Below are 22075 nucleotides of genomic sequence, written 5' to 3' on the forward strand. Positions count from 1 at the left end.
ACCAAGCCTAACCTGGGATGCAAGTTTTGAGTGGGCACACATGCGCACGAAAAATTATCCAGGCACCTTGTATTTAATGGGTAGCGTGACTTTAGGTGTAAACATGGATGTGCACTGTGTTTTGCTTAATGATACGTGTGTGCATGCACAGGAGCATAGTGATGTGACTTGAGGGGGTAGGCCCGCCTCACATCATGCAGTGTCATTTCTGCCTTGTAATCTGTCACTAATAGAAATCTGTAAAACTGGGTGGATGTGGTATCTTCAAAGGCCATTAATGCAAACCAGCTTTCCAAATGAAAGCTCCTACAGGTTCCTTTCTGCTGCCCACTGTCTTCACACAAGTCTCTGCAAGCTCCTAGCAAATGCTTTAAAGAAATGTGCTTTTTCCACAGTCAGTTTGCAGTTACTGCTTTTGACTTTCCCATGTAAATATCTTGATGGTTTCAAAACAAGGCTTTGTCAGTGGCTCTGTTAAGCAACATCTCACTTTTATCATAGTGCTTGTCTCCATGCTGGCAAACAGGACTTGGAGAGAAATGTTTTCTGAAAGACATGGGTCTGTGCTGCACTCAGCGGAAACTCTCTCTACAACTACCTGAAAAGAGGTCATAGGAGGTGGGAGTTGGGCTCTTCTCTCCAATGAATAATGACAGGACCAAAGGAAATGGCCTGAAGCTGTACCAGGGGAGACTTAGACTGGATATTAGAATTTCTTTACCCAAAGAGTGGCTGGACAGTGGAACAGGCTGCCCAGGGAGGTGGTGGACTCAACTTCCCTGGAAGTGTTTAAAATAAATGTAGATGTGGTGCTTAGTGACATGATTTAAAGAACAGGTAGATCAGTTTATGGTTGGGGGAACTTAGGTTATTGTTGGACTTGATCTTTGAGGTCCCTTCCAACCAGGGTGATTCTGTGATGCTATGAAACCAGAGCTCCGATAGTCCCATTGGATAAATTACTGTTTATTGCTTGACCTTTTGGCTGTAGTTTGAGCCTGCATTTTTCCAGGGATTAGCTTTACCATGGTGGGTGTGCCCCTGCATCTGATGGGAACTCCTGGGTGTGGGTAGGTCCTCCCAGCTCTGCCACCAGGGGTGCAGGTAGCTGGGTGCCCATCCCTTCTGTGCTGGGCACCCCTGGGAGAGGGGAGACCTCTGACGGGCTGAGTGCTGGGGGAACAGGGAAACTGGCATGAAATGAAAATTGGAGGCTGGGCAAAAAAAATTCTGAAGCAGATGGGACAAAAGTGAGAAGATGACTTTAAAGAAGGAAGGGCTCACAGGCTTCAGCTGTTTCATGGGTATCTGGGGGTCCAGACTAGAGGTGCTTGGGAATAAATGATGCTGTGCTGTCAGCAAAAGCCCCTTTGCTCTAGGGCTCCACTGCAGCTGTGCCACAGCTCTTGCTAATGTAGATATCATCAGTTTCTTCCCAAAGGCATTACTTTACAGTTTTTATTACACAATGAAGATACTTCTGCAGTATCATGGTATTGCTTTTATAAGCATTTCATAATCTCTAAATAACTTCCTCTAAGTCAGGTTCCCAAGAAAATGTGCAGCTCTTTCTCAGAGGAGTTTCCAAATGCCAGATGAACTCACCCTGAGTTTTATATCCTGGGAATGCTGATGGAGCCCAGGCTGTCATTTCCCTGCTGGATGGGTACAAAATCTTGGTCTGTGCCTTTTTGTTTGTTTGTTTTGCTTATCAAAGTGCTTCTCAAACCAAAGTCTTGATTTTGATGTCAAAATTCTATTGAATGCGTGGCCCTCCTCTGGGGTTAGATTTACAAGTCCTATCAGGTCTCAATCTTTATTCCAGTGTATAAAACTAGGCTACTTCCTGGACACACCTAAGTAACCACCTAATTTGCAGTTACTTTCTGAGCATGTTCCTGTTTGTTTATGCAGGTCTATGTCCAGTCTTTTAATAAGCAAAAGACCTTGTTTTCTAATCCTTTCTGCTTTAGTGTTTGACTAGGGGAAGGGAAAAGAACTGTGGATGTAGTTCAGGATTAGGAGTGGGCTGAATTGGTAGCCTGTCTAATAAAATATCTGCAGTAACTGTGAGGGGAATGAAGGGTATCAGGAAAAAGAGTTGAACAGCTGTACAATGGTATCTAACATCTCTTTTTAATTACACTAATTGGGTCATAGTATTTGCGAGTTTGTGTTGTGTGTGTGGTGAGTTATATGGTGGATATTTCCCCTCACTAATACAGAAAGCAAGAATGACTATTTGAACTATTTAGGCTAAAGACAGTGTGAGCACAAGAACAAAAATTATGGAAATCACCCTGTGTGCATTTAGTCAGTAACCAGGCTGGAGACCAGGTTTCCCACTCCTTGGCAGGTTTGGAAGTAATATTTCAGTAGGACAGGAGGGAATTTAAATATTTTTATGGTAAAGCATGATAAATATGTGATTATGTTCGTGTGGTGGGAAAGCTCAAAACAGTGGTGACCTCAGTGCTCCTTTATGTTCCTGTTGGTTCTTAGGTGGAGGGCTTGGGGTTGCAGCCATCATTGCCAGCATTGCCTCCTTCTCAGAACACACTGCTTTCTCTGGCAGGATTGTCACTCTCTGAAATCCCAAGAAAGATTTAAGCCCAAAAAAGCTTGTTCCTCATTAGGATTCAGCTTAAAGCAATTGGGATATCATCTAATGCTGCGTGGGAGGGTCTTGGTACCCAAGTGCTAAAAGCAGATTAAGAAGTTTGAAGCTGTGGGGACCAAGAATAGGCATGAGGATAGTGCCTTTTTATTTATTTTTTTCCCTCTCTTTTTCCTTTTGTGCAAGACAGGAACTGCATCTACTCTGGGGCATGATAGCTGAGCTAGTTACCTGTACTGGGGCGTGGGAAGGATTTTCCCTATGTGGTAAAATGTTTTGCTTCCACTTACTAGTGCAGGGGTAGCCTGTGGGGTTTTTGGGCTGTAAGTCCTGTGTAATTTGTGGTGTAGTCTGTGCCTTAAAGGGATTTACAACCCTGTGAGCTGTCTGGATTGTGTGGGTTCTGTTTCTGTGTTTGGTTGGTGAGGTAGGTCTTGTATAATTATTAAAGTGCCATAACTTGTGTTTTAAGAAAACAGTGGAAGCTCTGGGAGAGGATCTGGAGGATGGGCTCTGCCATGGTATCAGCTCTGCTTTGTGCCCTCTGGAACTCCTTCTTGGTGTGTGGCCCTGTCACAGGCTGTACAGTAATTGGGTGTAGAAGTCACAAGGGGTCAAGTCAGTGGCCCAGGCTTCTGCTGGTACAGTAGGTTACAAGCTCTGGTTGCCTTCCAGGCATGCTGCTTTGTTCACTGCTTTGTTTTTCTGCTGGTTAGGTAACAAGTAGCAGAGAGCAACCCATTGGTTGGCATGGTCTGACAGCCTGTGTAACTTACTGTTAAAACTTCAGTCTTTTAAAAAGCAAATGAGATCTGGTAGATCTTGTTAACAGGGGCACCAATAGGTTTATTTCCTGATGACATCCCCTTTTCTTGTTATTTTGCCACTTCCTGCATTGTCACACCCATAAACTGCCATTAACACACTTGGAATAGTGGAAACTTTGAAGTTGCCCTCCCTGGGAATCCTAATGGTGGCCTGTCTTGCTGCTGCTCTGTGTGGTGTCACAGTGACCACCTTTGAAGTAGTCCTGCAAAAGGATCAAAAGCAGAATTGGAGGGAGATGAGGATAGCAACTTCTGCTGTGGGACAAGCAGAGGCGGTGCAGGACTCTGCTGTCAGCCTGGAGGGACATCGGTCTGGGGCTCTCACCACCCAAAACCTACCTGAGAAGCTTTGGGAAGGAATGAGAGAGATTGAATTAGACAAGGCTACTGTGCCAATGGCAGATTATGCAAACCGTAGTGGTGATTATGATAAGTTTTCTATTTTTAAGTCTTCCATTGAGTGACTCACTTTATTAGATGTGTTCGTTTAAAATGGAATGCGAAGCACCCAGATTCCATGGTAATGGCCTCATAAAGCACTCAGATACACAACATAACAGATTGGATTTCTTCTCTTAATTTAACAGGTTTTGCGTCTCATACACCATGTCTGATGGCAGCATCCAGGGCGTCACACACTCCCATTGCTAAGCTCCACAGTTTGTATCCATCTGTCTCCTCACTTTTGCAAAAGTAGTCATCTTTCTTTGAGCTCTAACTCACCAGCCTGTGCCTGCATTTTTTCCCACCATTCCCCTTCCCTCATTCTTCTAACTCTTATCCCCAGCACTGGCTGTGTGCTGCTTGGATCCAGCCTGATACCTTAGTAATTGGGAAGTACCTGAGTAGAGCAGTGCTGGTGATGGCAGCCCGTCCTGGGGTGGGAGCAGCAGCCCTGGCAAGGAGCTTGTGGCTGCACAGAGTTACACAACTCAAAGTAAAATCCAGCCAGCAGTCTTGCAGCTGCCTGGGCTGGGCACTGTGAGGCAGAAGGAGGGCAAGTCACACGTAGGAGTTGGGTCAGGCTGATGAGTGGGGCAGCAGATGCATGTCGAGTGGGGCACACGCTTCAGAAGCATCTCCTGAAGAGGAGCATTATAACCACTCCTTTAAAAAGTGGGATGTTTGTTGGGCTTTGTATGCTTTTTTTGGTCTTTAGATGTGAGGCTGAAAGTGAGGTGGAAGAATCTGCCTTCAAGAAGTATATTGACAGAGGAAACGGATCTCCAGCACCTGTCAGCTGGTGGGGCTCCCTCAGGGACCTCTGCGAGGTCACCAGTCTGGGTTCTGGAGTGGGAGCTTCCTAGGGGAGTGACTGGTGCATTCTTGTCTAAGTGTGACCCTGAGTTACTGGATAAGAAGTGCACTGCAGGAGGGAGTGGTTCCTGCTGTGGCAGCAGTTTGCACGGGGGTTTTTAACTGGGAAACCGAAAGTGCGTACTTGTTCTCAGGAATCTCTTGCATACTTTCTGTTTCGTATAACTAGTGCACTTCCCCCACACACTCTGTGTTTCCTTTTGAGTTTAAAGCCTATTTCTTCTTATCAGAACTTTTAATAGCTGGAAGTTTGAGCTAATGTCCCTGTGAATCTCTACCATACTTGGCTAGTTTGCTGAGAAATGGTCCCTGTGCGTTATTTAACTTCTGGACAGACTGCCCTGCATGCAGTGCCTGGTATGCTCCTGGCTGCTCCCCTGCCACTCCAGGGCTCCTTGCTCCTGCCTGAGCTTGTTCCAGAGCCTGTCAGGGACTTCAGCCCTCCTGGAACTGAGAGCATGGGTCCAAAGGTGCCATTTATGACCTGTATCAAAGCTTAAGGATAGGGCCGAACGTGTGGATTTACAGTGTTAGGTGGCACTTACAGCATCAAGGCATTATACACTGAGCCATTTTTAAAGGCAACTCCAAGTATTTGTGTTATGGAAAGATTACTTCTTTCTGATTGCATCACTTCTCAGGCTGTTTGCTATTATAATTTTCATCAAAATAAAATTCAGTTTCCCTCCTAAGTTATTGGTCTTGTCTTGGAAAAGAGTGGTGTTTAAATACCTTTTAGGTGTGGGCTCTTCTCTGTGTACACAGCACTGTGTACAGCCTGTGGCATAACTGCATGGACTGCATTAGTCCCCTTTTCCATTCTGTGCTCTGGTTTATCCTGCTTGGTGCTGACACTGGCCTTCAGCAGCTGTTCTGGGACAGAATGTGAGGGGAAACCCTCACCAGTCCACCTTTGGAGAGCCTCTCATGTCTCTTTGGTTGTGCCTTCAGTAAGGCAGTGGTTAAGCCTTGTTGCTTGCCATTTCCCATGTGTATTGCAGCTCTTTTCAGAGGAGCTGGGGCAGGGAGAAGCTGTGGGGCAGAGCCTGGTCTTCCCACAGAAGCTGGGCACTCAGGGACTGTTAGTCTGGGGCCCTGCCTGCCGGCAGTACCTGCTGATGCCCCCAGCTCAGTTCAGCCTAATCCAAATACATCTGTTCATACCATGTAAATAAGGGCTCTTGGGTTCCTAGGATGAAATTGAGATGTTCTAGGTGTAAAAGCACTGTCTGTAGGTCTGAACGCCTGTCTGGCTTGGCTGTGGAGTGGCTTATGTTAAGCCGTATTTTCCTTTCTGTCCCTGAATAAGCTTCACTTACCGGTGGTGAGCAAGATTTATGTGGCAATTTGAGCAGCTGGTCTCCTGGGAGCGTTCCTTTCTCTGGAGAATTGCCTATAATCTGGCTATCAGCTCAGAGCAGAGCTGGTGACACACACCTGGCTGCAGGGCAGGCAGAGGGCAGAAATCCCCCCTGGGCAGAGGGCTCTGAGCCTGCCGGGTCTTTGTGTCATCTTGCATAATGAGTGGCAAAACTGTTCTCTGTGGCATATCTAATGTCACCTGGGTGGGGTCAGGACAGCTGTACCCAGGGAGATGGGTGCAGATCCCACTGCCATCCTGAGCCCTATTCCCTGTGTTCCTGAGCCTTGGTGCTGCTGCAGTGGTGCCAGGAGCTCGGTCATGCTGGCACCTGGGGTCATTGCAGCCAGGCTGTGGGTGCAGAGGGGCAGTCAGGGTGCTCTGCCTCTCCTCATCTGGGCAGTAAAAAGCTGGTACTTGTTTGTGGGAGGAAGCTGTGGGGCAGCCAGATCAAGCTGTAACAGCCTGTGTGCAGCCACACTTGTACTCTCAGGGTGTCAAACGGGCAACAGTGGTGAGGGCCACTCGGCTGTCCACTCTGATCCTCCCCCAGCTTATTGCCTTGGCTGGTTTTGAAGCAGGTACTCCACTGCAGCAGTGTCCAGCCTGGCATATGGGTACCCTTGGGTACCTTTTTCCCCCTTGTTATCAGTGCACATTTGTGCCTGGCTCCAGGTGAGGAAGCAGGCAGGCAAGGGCTCTCCCAGCGCCTCAGCACTGCCAGGTTCCCCAGGAGCTCTGCAGACCTCTTGGGGCTGCTGGTGCCAGGTCTGGAGGGTGGTAAGTTTCACTGGTAGGAATTTGAGGGTGGAGCAGGTTAGTATGCCAAAAGGCTGGTAAACAGACACCACCACTCTAAAGGTTTTGTATCTCATCCAGACTTTGCAAGAAACCAGTCTTGAGTTGACCTTTCGTTTGATTTTGATAGTCATTTCACTGAAGACTATCCTGTATTTATAAACATGAAGGGATATTTACTGCATGCAATTGGCAATGGAGTTTGTTGGGCTCCTAATAAGAGATTTTATGTAGGAAACTGTTAAATAAAATCTGTTTCCTTACCTCTGTAGTATTGCGTTAGAGCTGGGGACAGATGCTCCAAAGCTTTCTGGACCAAAGTAAGCGTTGTGGGGGCACAGGGCGCTTGTTTTTGTTGCTTGCTTGTTTAAACAAATTATCTTACCTGCAAGGCCTAGTGCTTATTCTAGATAATGAATGAGAACCTACAGTGTCCCTAACACTGTGCAGCCTGTCAGCACCTGTGAGTACAGCAGGAGGGTAGTGCTGTGAGAGGTCTGTTGGCATGGCAGGTTGCTGCTACCAAAATGGCACACGGAGCTCCTTCAGCTGAAGCAGCTGAAAGCAGAGACCTTGGGTGTGTGCCTGCTATTTGCAGAGGCCTGTTGGGAGATGAAAATGAAGGAGATGTAGCTCTCTGAGCACGAAGAGCAAGTGTAATGTGAGTCATTATCTTATTTCCCAGCACTGGCCAAGCACAGCTCTTACTCAGTACATGAGCGTGTTCTGTTCAAGGGTTATTTTAACACAAAAAATTATCAGAAGAATAGATACTTCAAAGTACTGAAAAATAGCAAAGGCTGTCTGTGTCACTCGGTGTTGAGTCCATTCCTTTGGATTGCTTTTACAGTTTTGTGCAGCATTGTTGTCCAAACAGCTTAGGAATCTACTGCATAACTTGGGGGAAAGTTGTGCTTTATTTTCTTCATACATGCAATGATATTACTAGGGTGCTTGACAAGGAAATGTTAGATTTTGGTTGATGCAGTCAGGGTTTTTAATCCATAACTAAAGATATAAAGGTCAACTGAATAAAAGACAGAGCTACATTATTTTTTTTCAGATTTAAAAACTTCAATTTATTTTTTTTTTCAGAAGTATTAATAAAATGCTTGTTAAAAAGGCCCAGCTGAAAACAGAGTCTGAAGATCCTAATTTTCTTATTTTAAAAACAAAAATAAATTGCTTCCAAAACTGCATTTTAAAAGTAAAGTGGTGTGGACAATGATCCCTGGGACCTTGAGTCAGTGGTTTGCATACCTGGTGCTGCCCTTGCCATCCTGCTCAGTGAGAATGCACTGGTTTAACTCCGGCGGGTATGTACCTGCTGGTCAGAATGAAGGCTCAGCAGAGGCTTAGGGGGAAGAAGAAGTAGGGATGAGTGTCAGCTGTGCTTTCAGGTGCCCTGGTTCTGCAGCCTCCGCCTGCAGGGTTGTCCCACAGGTGGAAGGTGCCTGGTTGCACAGGGGAGGGTGCTCAGCACTTGGCTGGGAGCCTGTGGGACTGCACTGGCCAGAGAACACCAGCTGCTGGGCTGTGGCTCTGGCCTAGTTTGATAATGGTTTTGGTTTTAAACTGAGAAAGGGGGGATTTAGGTTAGATATTAGGAAGAAATTCTTCACTCTAAGGGTAGTGAGGAACTGGAATGGGTTGACCGGGGGGTTGTTGATGCCCCTTCCCTGGAAGTTTTTCAGGCCAGGTTGGATGAGGTTTTGTGCAACCTGGTCTAGTGGTTACCTGCTCATGGCAGGGGGGTTGGAACTGGATGATCTTTAAGGTCCCTTCCAACTTTCATGATTGAACTTTTGAAGAGTTCATTTGAGCTGGGGTGAGCAGGGATTTGTGCTTCAGCCATCACCCTTTCTTCCTGAGCTTGGTAGCACACTGAAAGGATGCACTTGCACTTGTTTTCTTGAGAGTCAGTGTCTGCAGACGTGTGAGCTGGCTTGCTGGAAGATGCTAATTTGTTCTTTTTAAACTCCCTTGGATTCTAGAGCATATTGTGTTCCCAGAACAGGCACTTGCAAGGGTTTCATACTCTTTATTTCAAGTGACTCCTTTGCTGATGCCTAATGTGTGTGAAACTACCTCAAGGCTGCCACCAGTTTGCAGTCTGAAGGATGAGTTATTATTCTAGCGACTCGAGGAAGCCTCATACTTGTGTGGCTATAGATGGGGCGGGAGTTCTTTTATCCTGCAGGAGATGCTGGTCCAGGTGAGTGGGAGGGCAGGTGTAGGGGTGGATGTGGCCATGTGTGCTGGTGGCACCTGGGCATAGTGTGCTCTGTGGAGCTGTGTCCTGCTGCTTGCTCGTGCTGGACGCAAGGTCCCAGACCTCTGACTCCAGGCTCACTCCCTGTTTCTGTGGGAGTGCTGTGGCTGTTCAGGCCAGGTCTCCACAGTAACTTCCCTTTGAGAAACCTGCCTTGCTGCATGGGGGGGTTGTTGCCTTCCCTTTTTATTCCTTCCTGTCATTGTGTAAAGGAAAGATGAAGTTGTTCTTTTTTGAGACCAAAATAGAAAGTAAACGGAAAATGTGATGCTCTACATACATAGCAAGAAACGTTGTTACAGTGGAGATCTTCAAGAGCAAACGTGCTGCTCTTCAGAAAATCCTGTGGGAAGCTGCCAGCCTTCTGTACAACAGTCACTTGCATCTAGTGCACATCTGCAACATCTGCCCACCAGAGTCTGTCCAGTAACTGCTGGTGGAGCCCCTGCAGCGAGGGTGCTGCAAGCAAGGTGTTCAGGGGAGGGAGAGAGTGTGCTCTCCTAAACATGGACTTGTCCTGTTGGGCTTGTGTCTTACGCATGTTCGGTGTATTTTTAAAGACAAAGCACTCAGATAGGGATACATCTTTCTGGATATTAGGAAGAATTTCTTTGCCAAAAGAGCTGTTGGGCAGTGGAACAGGCTGCTCAGGGAGGTAGTGGAGTCGCCATCCCTGGAAGTGTTTAAAAGACATTCAGATATAGTGCTCAGTGACATGATTTAAGCACTGAATGGGTAAGTCAGGTTATGGTTGGGGGACTTAGGTTGTGATTGGACTTCATAATCTTCAAGGTCCCTTCCAACCAGAATGATTCTATGATAGCTGGAAGAACTAATGGGAAAAAAAAGATGCAATGTGTACAGACATGCAGTAGCACACGGTTTCCTGTTTAATGGTATTTATGAGGCCAGAGGAAGAGCTCTTCAGCTGTGAGCAGCCTGCTGTGAGTCTGGCCAAGCAAGCTGCCTGATGCCAGCTGTGGTGGTGGAGACCCCAGCTGGTGTGTGGGGCTCCATGGGCAGCAGGGCAGGTGGCACAGCCCCAGGAGCAGCAGTGTGCTGGGCCAGGGACAGCCTGTGGGGCCTCACCAGGGACCAAGGCAAGGGCTGCTTGCTCCAGTCTAGCTCTAGAGGAGGCTACCAGGACCCCCCCTGCCCAGCCCCACATGGCCACCACAGCTCACTGCTGCTGAGCAAGGGCCACTCCTGCCACATTGCGAGTCCCCTGGTTTTCCAGCCTTGTCACGAGGCTGCACACACTGCCCGCTTCTGCTTTGAGCCTGAAGGCTGCTGGAGATTTGTGTGGAAGCTGCTGGGGGAATGTGGGGCTTGGACAAAAATGGCTTCATGGCCAGGGAGCTTGGGGCAACCCCAGGTGTCCCTCAGACTTGGTGTCTGTTGTTTCTGCTGCCATACGAGCTTGCTGTGGCCCTGGGGAGATGGACTGGGTTGTGCCTGCTTAAGATTCAGGTCAGTTCCATGCAAATCTTTCATTCAGTACCCAAACACTGGCTCTTTGAAGAATTTTCCTGACCCACATAGGGCTGGTTTAAAGCCCTCTGTACCTAGATGGCCAAGTTTTGTGCTTATTTCAAGCCTCTTAATCTTGTCCACTGTCTCTGTGGCTGCTTTTCTCTGAAGGACCTGGTTCCTGAGCAGCAGTGCATCGCTTCTCCGCCGTTCCTGGGTAGGACAAGCTTTACTGCCATACGGGGAACTTGGGGATCATAATTCCTGGCTGGAAAGCAGTATGGAGTGCAAACGTAGTTGTAGAAATAGTGTGATGGGATGGGAGGGTAGCTAAAGGTGATCTTGTCAAGCAGATCAGCTGTTCTGTTGGGAGGAGGATTTGGTGGCCATCTGGCTGATGACAGGGTGTTCTTGGTCTCCTTTTGCCAGTGTTGTGAGCACTTGTCACATATACGAGTATTTAGAGTTGAAGTGGGTGGTGTGTGTACATCTAGTTGTATATCCAAACACTCTTCTGTTGTTCGGCTTTCACAGCAAATACCCAAGCACTCTGGCTTGCCTCTGTCTAGACTTTGTTTAGAAATTATTAATACTGCAATGAAAATCACTAATTAATATGTTGCTACCCCAAGTTTCAACTTGTCACAACATTGTCATTAGTTTCTGCGAATGGTCTATTCTGTGTAGCTGAGATTCTAACATGGTAAAACTGCCTATTAATTTTTATCTTTTCTTACAGTACAAAATGGCATTTCAGAAGGCAGTGAAAGGAACTGCTCTCATTGGAGGAGGTGCCATAGCAACAGTTTTTGGCCTCTCTCAATTTTCTCAGTATAGAAACAAACACGTAAGTATTAATTATGATTTCTGATAAAATATGAAACTTAAAATCTGTTAGAGCGTATGTTAGGTTTATAGGAATAGTTTTGTTAGGAAAGGAATGCCAAGAGCCTCTCAGCTTGATCTGGTAGGTGCTAATCTGGAGGATGGCATTAAAGGATGTTTCACTATTGTGGATCTGTAACCAGTGGGGAAGTGAGATTCTTATTCCTCATGTTTAGAAAATGACCTTTGTGTACCACTGGGGATTTTACGGAGTTATGAGAGGAGTGGAAAGTACTGACTGAAGTAGAAACACCAAGTAGAGTTTGGACAGTATTTCCAAACTTAGAAGCTTGAAGTGAAACCAGAAAGGTTGGACCAGATGATCCTTGAGGTCCCTTCCAACCTGGCATTCTGTGGTTCACTAGGACAACCTCTGAAAATCTAAGCTTCAGAACAGCCACGGTGGCAGCTCTTCTTCAGTTCAAGAGCTGAAAACTGTTGGAGGATGGGATCTGTGCCAGAGAAGTCCATGGCGAGGCCTTCCTTCTGGGTGGGCACAACCTGGGCACTGGTAAGCTCTGGGCACAGTCCAGTGCTGCCTTCCAGGTAACTAAGGATAAATTCCCTGGGCAGTGAGGGGTGGTGTTGGAGGGTTGCTGTTAAAGGGAAGTAGGGGTAGCAGAAAGAGGTGCAGTAGATTCTGCTGTCAGTTTGTGCATTGGTTCTTGCTGTTGTAGAAAACAGAGTTCATTGTCATAGCTGCCTCTTGCAGTGGAGTTGTAGTTGCCATCATCTCTATCTTGCTTCTTGATCCAGAAGCCAAGGAGAAATCAGTAAAAGGAACATGAGTTGTGGACTGGTTTTAGGCAGAGCTGGTGTGGATCAACAACTCCTCTTTGTCTTAAAGCAAATCAGTGCCCATTGTTTTAATGCAGTTGTGCTTTAGAGTTATAAAATAACCATGTCTGGGCTTAGAAGGTGTGTGTAAGGAACATGTCTTCTCATCTTGTGTTGAATGTGGGCTGTGAGGCTGGCCAAAAACATTTGCAATCAGTGTCCCATAAAGTGGATGATTTACATGTAGTCAGAGCTCTGGCCTGGTTTGCTTCAGTCTGGGTTTGGAAAAGGCTTCAGCCCAAGGAACCCCCTTCTCCTCCTTTTGAGGTGGTATCAGTCCCAGCAGCGAGGTGAGCAGGTGCCCATTTTGTGTGGTGTTTTCCGATTCTCACCTTAGAAATGGAATCAGTCAGCTCTTCATCTAGACAAGCTGTTACTCTGAACTGCTTTAGTTACCACACATTTACTATAAGTTGCCATTCAAATTGGGCAAACCAAAACAGGAACAGAAGTGGATCTTAATGGTCTAGTTGTAGGTGAAATAGTGGGTGATGAGAGGCTTCACTGAGCTCCATGAAGGTGATGTCTGAAGAAATGATATTCTAAATCTTCTGGCTGTTTCTATGGGGAGGAGGAGCAGCAGCTGAGGTCTTGGTAAAGCAAGTGAGATGAGTCATTTCTGGTGATCCTAGCTGGAAAGCAGTGGGTAAGCCAGGATCCTTCTGGCTTCAGATGCCGTTGCAGAAAATAAAAACTAGCATTTAAAGTGAGCTTCCCACTGGGCTGCCCTGCACCTTGTTGCTGATCCTGCTTCTAACTCTTTGGAGTCTTTATCACAGGATTTTACAATCTGGTTTCATTACTGTCAGAAATGGCAGCTTCACATGTTAGGACTGTTAAATAAGAAGAGTTGGAAGGGAAAAGAGATCTGACTAACTCACTCGTTGTACCTGCGATATTCCTGGCTTCAGGGAATTCCCAGTTTTCTGGGCATGGATGGCCATTCTGAGTTTCCAGAGACAGGTTAAAACCCAGAATTTTACAGAAGACAATCATGGTGTCAGAATGAATAACCACTGGTCCCCCGATGTCTAAGCCTATTGTGTAGGATCAGTCTACACAGGGTCTGAAAATTCCCAGCATATGTGTAAGCAAATGGGTCTGTCAAGTGAACAGCATGTTGTTTTCATGTTGTACCAACTTGCACGTTGCCCACGTGATGTCCCTCAAAGCTGCTGCCTTAAACACCTAATATAGGGCAGCAGGTGGAACATAACTGAAGGGATTGACACGAAGGAGGACAGTCCATTTGTCGTGTTGACATATCTAAGCTGTGGGCATGTCCCCCAGCCCAAGTGTCCTCTTTTTAATAATGCCTGCCAATCAAATATATGCTAGGGCAAAGATCTCGTCTGCCTTTGCCAGAGAAGGATATTGCCCCAAGATGTGCACTAATTGGCTACACATTGTAGGAAATCTGTTGTTATTTCAAAAACCAAGCCCATCAGAGCAAGACAGAAATGAAGTGCTCTGGTTTCTTGCCCATGTTTGTGCTAATCCACTCAGTTACTGGGTGTCTGTACTGTGGCTCACACCCTGGCATTGGGGGCACCCAGTTCCAGAACAAAGACCTGAGCTGGCTGACAATCCTGAACACACAGTCTGGTTGATCTGTCATTGTTTTTCCATCTTCACTCGGTTGGTTGAAGCTTCTGTGAAACTTGGCTGTCCCAGTGGAATTACTTCCAAGGGAGAAGCTGAAGGGTGGTGAAGTTCTGGCCCTTCGGAATAGGTGGGAGGTCACTTGGCTTTGTTAGTGGAGCTTACTGGTGAGTGGTTGGCCTGCTGAAAGGGATGAGTGTTGGCAGTTTCTGGTGTTGAAATCAAAATTGTCTGTGCTAGGTTAGAGAGTCAGAGCCTGACTGAGAATAATGGCACAGTCACCTTGGTTGACCTTGTCTGCATGTGATCAACTATGAAGTGTTTGCCCCTTGGAAAGAAAGTGCTCTTTTGTTTCAGATGTGTCCTGGTTTTCAGGGGAGGCTGCCCAGGTGGAGTCACCACTCCTGGAGGTGTTAAAAAAAAACATGTAGACATGGCACTTCAGGGCATGATTTAGTTGGCATGGTGGTATTGGGCTGCTGATTGCATTTGATGATTTTAGATGTCTTTTTCAACTTTACTGATGCAATGATTTTAATCCCAACTTACTTTTCTACACACAAACACACACACGTGTGCTGGATCGTGTTTCTGCAGCCATAGTGAGGCAGTACAACCTGAGACTGTCTCTCTGTGTGTGGCAGATGCAGGCACACAAGCAAGTTAGCACATTGCCCTTCTTCCCTGTTGGGCTTTTGACAGCACAGAGTCCCTGCTGAGGACAGGAAGGATGGGAACACGTGCTGACATGACGGAATTATTGTTGGATTCAGCTCATAAGCTGATAGATGAACGCTGCACTTCTGTGTCTTTTATAGTAAACAGATCACTGGGATGATTTACTGAATGAATAAGCTGGGTTAGCTTGATGTTATGTGTAAGAGAATAAGTAGAAATTACAGTAATTGAAGCAAAACCTCTCTCAGTAAACACACAGGAGTGGTTCCTTCCTGTTGAATAACTATTCCCTTAAGGAGGCTGGCCCAGCTCTCTCTGCAGTCTTAGCGACTTGGGCTGTTGAGGGCAGATGCTGAAGTCTGACAAGAAGGCTTTTGGTTAGATTAACAAGAAAAACTCATTTCCAGAGAAAAGGAGACAGTTGGGGAGCTCTTCTGTTAGCAGGTAGTGCAGAGGTGTGAAGAAGCTAGTCCCTTCTAAATTGTTCCTGGGTAAAGCAAAAAATGTGCATAGACTGTTATGGTTTTTTTCAGTGCTATCATTGTAAATTCATTTAATCTCAGTCAATCCAGGAACTCTCAAATCCATGTAGACTACACTGACTACCATTCACAAGCTCCTGAAAGAAGAATTGCATCTGAGATGCAGTTGGACTCCTCTGAGACATAAAATACCTGGGCAGTGTATATAATTAATTGATTCATTTGACTTCAGATATTCCGACACCTGAATGGCAGAGGTGATGCAGCCCAGCCTTTGCCAGTGTTTCACCAGCACTTCTCACACTAACGGTGGTAGAGAAATGGAAATACCAGGTTCTCCTGCTCCCTGTAGAGACTGAACTGCTGCATTCTGGCTTTTTGTGCCTTCATTGTAACGCATTGAGCCATTGGGTGTAGTACTAGATGTGATGTGGGCATTCTTCGATGTGCCAAATTTGAATTGGGAACCACTGATGATGATTTTTCTTTCCCCCTCCCTGTAATCACTAAGGGAGAAAGCACTGCCTTGGTGTGGAGTTGCAGGAGGTAGCTGTGTCTTCCTAAGCCCACTGAGCAATCCTTCTCTCTTTCTGGTGTGTAGCTACAGTGCTGGTCAGTGAGAATTGCTCATCAAGGGGGATCCAATAGAGTATGATAATACAACAATGCATCAGGGCCTGCTTTGGGGGCTTTTAATTACTTATATTTATTTTTTTTAAATGAGTAAGGATGATGAATTTTACTCTGCAAACCAACATGGAGATTTACATTAACAAATTAACAAGATGCTTGCTTATGGATTACTAGATCACTTTATAACTTTATGATTGAATTCAGACTGCCAAACTAAATTTCTCCTTGCTAAGAGTGTAATGAAAACCCTTCAAGGAACTCTTGCCTGAGAAATTGTAGATATAAACAGCAATTGCTTATTTCAGTAAACATACTTGTTCACTGCCAAACTAATCAGGTTATTGCAGATGGAATCCCTGTATGCAGCTTTTCTTCACTCTCGCATGTAATTGACAGCAAGATGAATCATATCTGTATCAATTCCTGGTGCACTAATCACTTTGCTTGTGTTTCAGTGCTAATCTCTGTGCTCTGGCTGTACCAGGGGCTGGCTGCTTGGGACCTGGGTCTGTCTTAGACTGGAAGACATTTCATGGAAAGAATGTTTAAAAACAAACAAAAAAATATAGCCAGAACCAAACAATGCTAGTGCTTCTTGAACTCTGTTATTTTTTTGTTTTACTTGTGTTCTCCTTATTTTTCTGCAGTTAAGTTGTGCACTTTGAAAACAGTCCCTTGTTTTGCTGGAGAAGGCATGTCTGGAGACGTAGGGCAAAGCTGACCTGGGAATGGGAATTCTCACTTTAAAAAAGCGTAAGAAAGTTGAGCTGAACTCGGTAAACCAACCAACCAAGCCAGGGGTGTTTTCAGTCCCTGCAGTTCCCTTCTCCTTGCTGTTGTCTGCAAGTCACAGGGTGGCATTTTGGGAAGCTGGGAAGTGGGCCTCAGCCTGCAGGCCTGGCAATGGCTCAGCACTAAAAAGCAGGCTCAGTGCAGCAGCTAACCAAGGGAAATGCAGCACTTAAGTACAGCAGTATATTGAAGTAGGGCAAGATAAAGCAAGTGTGTGCTAACCCTTTGTGGTTTTACTACTGTTTGTTGCTTCAGGAAGTTTTAACATAGCATTATTATTCTTAAGTATAGGTAAAGTGACTGGGAATATTTGAGTTTACATTTATGGCTCTAGAAAATGCTGAGATTTGGTTGTGTGTGTGTACACGTGTGACTGCACAATAAATACAGATCCTCATGGGTTGTTTCTAATCTTTGTAGGGTACCTTTGTGCATGTTCAAGCTGCAGAAGCTGTGCCTGTTCCAGTCAGGAGCCAATACCCCACAAGAGAGCAACAAATTTCGGCACTGCGATCCACAGATGAGTTTGACGTCCTGATCATAGGAGGGGGAGCAACAGGATGTGGCTGTGCTTTGGATGCAGTCACTAGAGGTAAGGCTTGAAAATTAATTACATTCTTATTCTTGGATTACATGGTTTGTAATAAATTGATCAGATTGGCTTTCCAGAAGCACACGAAGATACAGAAGGTGAACTCTAAATGCTTGGTTATAAAACTTCTGTTTCCAAGAGCTAAAACTAACTTGAAGAAAAAATGTCATTGCACTTAGTTTCATCAGAGCCTTTGCTGTCCAGGTGCTTACGTGCAGTTGTATGACATCAACCTTTCAGCTGGATGCTCTTGGATGGACTTGTCATTCTCTGTTGCTCCCTATCTAGCGAGTTTACCTGCAGTCACACCTCACCTGTTTGTGCAGGTGAAAATCTGCAGCAAAGGGAAGACAAGACTTGCACTGCGATTTTAGCAACTGCTTTGAAAGGGCCAAGCGTGAGTTCTAGGTGAGGCACAGTGTCTCTCCAGTTTGTATTTCTTACCACAGGAGATGCCTGCAACTTCTTCTAGCGCACTGTGGCTGCGAGGTGTGTTGCAGGTTGGGAGGAGTGTGTTTGGATTCTGGAGGACAAGTGCTCGCACTGCCCCGTGGGGGCACACGCTGTGCAGCTCCCCTTCCCCCTCTGCTGGGGATTAGCTGTGGCATTGGTTTAAGAGGGTACTAGAAGCAGCAGAATTGATGTTAACTGTATGCATGGCCTTAACTTAGGGAAAGTTCAAGGTAAAATCAGTTGAAGCTGATGGTTTCTACCTGACTTCTGCAGGAGGGTGGGAATGTGTGTGGTGGCAGCAGCTTGTCGCCCAATAGCTCGTGCTGTTGGTCAGATGTGTGAAAAACTTTTCAGTGGGTGAAAAAGGGAGAGAGGTGGAAATAACTTGTTTCTGATTTTGGAACTAAAATTAAAAAAACCACAACCCTGTAAAACACAGTAGATTGCCATGAAGTTCTTTAGATTCTTTAATCTGTAGCTGTGCCTTGGAACTAAGAGACAAACCTTGACTCCAGGAGTGTTTTGTGTCTTGATTTGCAAAATACTTGTCCAGAAGACAAAATAAGTTTGAGATAGATAAAGCAGTAAGGTCTCCACCATTGGTAGATGCATGCAGACTCTAATCTGGTTATTTTTAATGTATTATTAAAGATAACTTGGAATATTTTCACTTTTGCCTCTACTGTAGTAGAAAGTGCAGTTGAAAAGCATACAGCAATTATTGTAGGTGATCTGTGTTTATTCTTTTACCAGATATTCTGATTACATCAGTAGATTTCTGAAGTGTGAAATATTCCTAGGCATTTGGTTAATGAATTGTGTGTGGTTGCTGTTCATTCATGGAACTTGCTCTTTTGTTATGTTTGCTTCGCTAAACAACAAATTTTGCTTTTCATGTGCTTGATATATATTGGCCAAATTATTTCTGATGGTATCCATTAATCTTCAGTCACATTTGACAAAAATAAATTACTCTGATCTCTGGAAGTTACCAGTAGTAATTAGTTGTGGTTTTTTTAAGGATTTAAAAGTTTTGAGAGACCAATAGGTGTGTAGATGCCTTTTTGCCACCCAGTAACATAAAGGCTAGACCCACAGGGTAACTCCTCATGCAGGTGCTGCTCTTCTCCCCTTCTTGTTGCTGGTGGGTTTTGTGGCAACATCACTGACTTGAATTCAGTTTCTGCCTTTCCTGCCTAGCTCTGACATTGCCCAGGGAAGGAAGGGGGTGTGTTATGCTAACTCGTGTGGCACAGGCTTTGTGTGTGTCTGGTGGTGTCTGGGGAGCCCTGCCCAAGCATGCCCCTGTCTGGCTCTCCTCTGCCTCTGGGTGCCTCTGAAGCAGACTGCAAGGCAGCAGAGGAAGATGTCAGTTAAATTGTGCCTGTCATGGGTTTCGGGCTCTCTGCTGCAAAGGGTTAAAAGTATTCATTGAAAATATTCTGTTCCTCCTGTGAATACCAACTATAATTTGCTTGAGGGAGCGTGGCCCCTATAATGTACTGTAATGCCTTTCTATTGTGGAATATCCAGGTTTTAATGTGCTTCTGTTTAAGTTCTGTTTTGACTTTTCCCTTAGGAAAGAGGCTAAAATTTTTCATTACAATATAGACAGGGCACTACACTTTGAATACAAATTTATCCATGTACAGAGTAATTTTTCTTGTGATTGTCTCTACCCTAGAGAAGTGTCTTTAATGAATTACATACAAATTGTGTAATTTAAGAAGTTAATTTGGTTTTCTGGTAACGCAGGACTAAAAACAGCCCTTCTAGAAAGAGATGATTTCTCATCAGGGACCAGCAGCAGGAGTACTAAATTGATCCATGGTGGAGTGAGATATCTTCAGAAGGCCATCATGAAGTTGGATTTTGAGCAGGTAATTGTTTATGCTGGTTGTTAAGCAAAAATTGCCAGTAGACACTTCCCTTATCCCAATTATATCCAAGTCTCCCTTTTATTTTTTTCAGTACTTGACTGCTGTAATCCACAGCCACTGTACATAGAAAGTGTCCTCCTGGTCTGGGGAGCTCAGCTGGAGGAAACCAGTGCTGCTGCCTTTGCTGAGTTCTTTTTTTTGGGGCAATCTGGTCACCATATCTTGTAGACTGTGTGTGATTTGGGGAAGGCAGGCAGAGACAGGGCTGACTTCAGAACAAAGAGAGTTTCCTACTTGCCTTGATCTGAGTTTAGGGGAGTGAACTGTTGTCCTGCTTATTCTGGAAAGAAAAGATGGTAAACGTGTGATTATATAAAAATGCTTTTACGTGTTCTTGTATTGGTCAAAGGGTGATATTCTTGTTTGGAGAAATTGATTTCTCATTGAAACCTTTCTAAAGTATGTTTCAGTGGTTATAATAGTGCTACAAAAACGGTGAATTCTGAGGGAAAAATACATAAACACTCAGTTATCCAGCTATGGAAATCAACCCTCCTTTTGCCTAAGAGCAACTTCATGTTGATTCGTATGGATTGATTTGGAGAAGAAAGGTTCTGCATGTGCAGCTGGGAGTTAGTGTGGGATTTAACTGTGGTCATCAGCCCAGGAGCCACACTCCTGAGTTCTGACCCTCCTGAAGAGCCTCCCTGTAGTTGGGAGTAACACAGTTTGTTGCACTTTGCCTTCAAATGAAAAAATTAGTCCACTGACTGCCAAGACACAGAGAAGGAACTAGTGAAACTTCATTTTCTTGTGAAATGTTTCCCTGCATGTTTGAAGTTTTCAGCAGATCTTGGTGTGTTTTTGAAAGAACAGCAAAAATGATGCAAGGCATTGGCTTTGCTAGGGTTTCATTAAGTGTTGCACGTGGAAACAAAACTGCATAGCGAGAGATTCCCACATACACTCTTATTTTTCAGTACAGGATGGTGAAAGAAGCACTTGAAGAACGTGCAAATCTGCTTGAAATTGCTCCTCACCTCGCAGCTCCTCTGCCGATAATGCTGCCTGTTTACAAGTAAGCTCTGCCATAATGCCTCTCCTCTGCTGCTGCTTTTGACAAGCAAGCTATTTCCCTGGAGAAGTTTCCAGGTGCCTCTTTCCAGCCATGTCTTTAAACTTGCCACAGGCTTTGTCCTCCAGGAGGTGAGATGGTGCTGTGCTGTAGAGGCACAGAATTCTCCTGTGGCCCTGAGCAGCTCTCACTGAGCTCATCTTGGGCTGCAGCTGCTTGGTGTGTTTCCACCAGCCTTGGGGGGTAGGAAGAGGGGTGTTAGCAGTGGGGATGAGCCCTCAGTCCTAAGGTGTTATTAGGTTCTTCCCAGTGCACCCTCTTCTTCAGCAGGTGCTGTCAGTGTTCTTGGTGAGGTGCTGCCCAGCCTGTGCAGCCTCCAGTGCTCAGGGCACTTGGCTCCCTCAGCACTTGGGGCTGGTGTTGGGAGAACACTCTGCCTCAAGCAGGAAAGAGACTTTGAGATTTGCGTTAGATTTTAGATCCACAGAAGCAGTTGCTCACTGTAGCAGGCTACTTAGACCAGTGAAGTTTTGCTGAATGATCCTAATGTATGGTTTACTCCTGCTCAAGTATAAGGGGCTTGTCCAGCCCAGGGCTCAGCTGCCATTATTTGGGTCCTACATGTGCAGCAGGCAGAAGTCAAGATGTACATGTGAGGAGCCCTTTCAGCCTCCACACACAGCCTGCTTCCTCCCTCAGCACACAGCTTTGCTATCTCACCTCACACTGAAGTGCAGAAAGCCAGTCTGTCATCCTAATTCTAGAGTAAAGCCCTGAGCCTGCCTGCCTGACTGTAGGGAGCAGATCAGTTGGATTGGATGGTGGTGAACAATGCACAACTCCTGGCACATTTGCATTATATTGTGCTGCCATAAATGTTAATGATGGTACAAAGTCAAACTGCTGTCAGACAACCCTGCTACTCACCACATTCTGTTGCAGCAGCAGTGTGTGCCTGCAGCTTTACTTTTTTTTCAATTTCACTTCATGGGGTGTGTGTTGTTGTTGTTTTTTCCCTGCAGATGGTGGCAGTTGCCATACTACTGGCTTGGAATAAAACTGTATGACCTTGTGGCTGGAAGTCAATGTCTGAAGAGCAGTTATGTCCTCAGCAAGTCCAGGGCCCTGGAACTCTTTCCAATGCTACGCAAAGATGAGCTTGTTGGAGCTATTGTCTACTATGATGGTACGTGGCCTTTCTGTGCTCTCCTTGTCACCCTGTGCTGTATTTTGATGGGAGGGGAACACAAATGTGCAGCTGTAGGTCATGTGCACTGATTTTCTAAAAGGAAGCATGACAACCTGAATGATTCAACTGGCATCTTAAAAGCTAATTTGGTAGATAAATTATGTTTTGCACAGCAGTAACTTAGGAGAGAATGTATAGTTTTCTTGGCTAGTGATGTGGCAACATTCTTATGTTCTGGTAATTCCCAGCAACTTCCCAGCTATTAGTGATTTTCCTGTAACCTTCTCAGACTGAACACTTTTTCTGAGGTGACACA

At 45.5% G+C, this 22075-nt stretch overlaps 1 protein-coding gene across 1 annotated transcript in view; it reads left to right on the plus strand.

Annotated features, from left to right (window-relative positions):
• Positions 1-11390: 11390 nt before the first annotated feature.
• The window catches only part of GPD2 (glycerol-3-phosphate dehydrogenase 2 (mitochondrial)), a 40702-nt gene continuing 30017 nt past the window's right edge, over positions 11391-22075 (plus strand). The window contains exons 1-5 of the mRNA XM_010001074.1: positions 11391-11508; positions 16991-17162; positions 19371-19495; positions 20476-20573; positions 21593-21756. Of these exons, the coding sequence (XP_009999376.1) occupies positions 11407-11508; positions 16991-17162; positions 19371-19495; positions 20476-20573; positions 21593-21756 (661 nt within the window). The 5' untranslated portion in view covers positions 11391-11406. The remainder of the gene's footprint in view (positions 11509-16990; positions 17163-19370; positions 19496-20475; positions 20574-21592; positions 21757-22075) is intronic.

This window comes from Chaetura pelagica, unplaced genomic scaffold (assembly GCF_000747805.2).
Source record: "Chaetura pelagica isolate M959 unplaced genomic scaffold, ChaPel_1.0 scaffold26, whole genome shotgun sequence".
NCBI lineage: Eukaryota > Metazoa > Chordata > Aves > Apodiformes > Apodidae > Chaetura > Chaetura pelagica.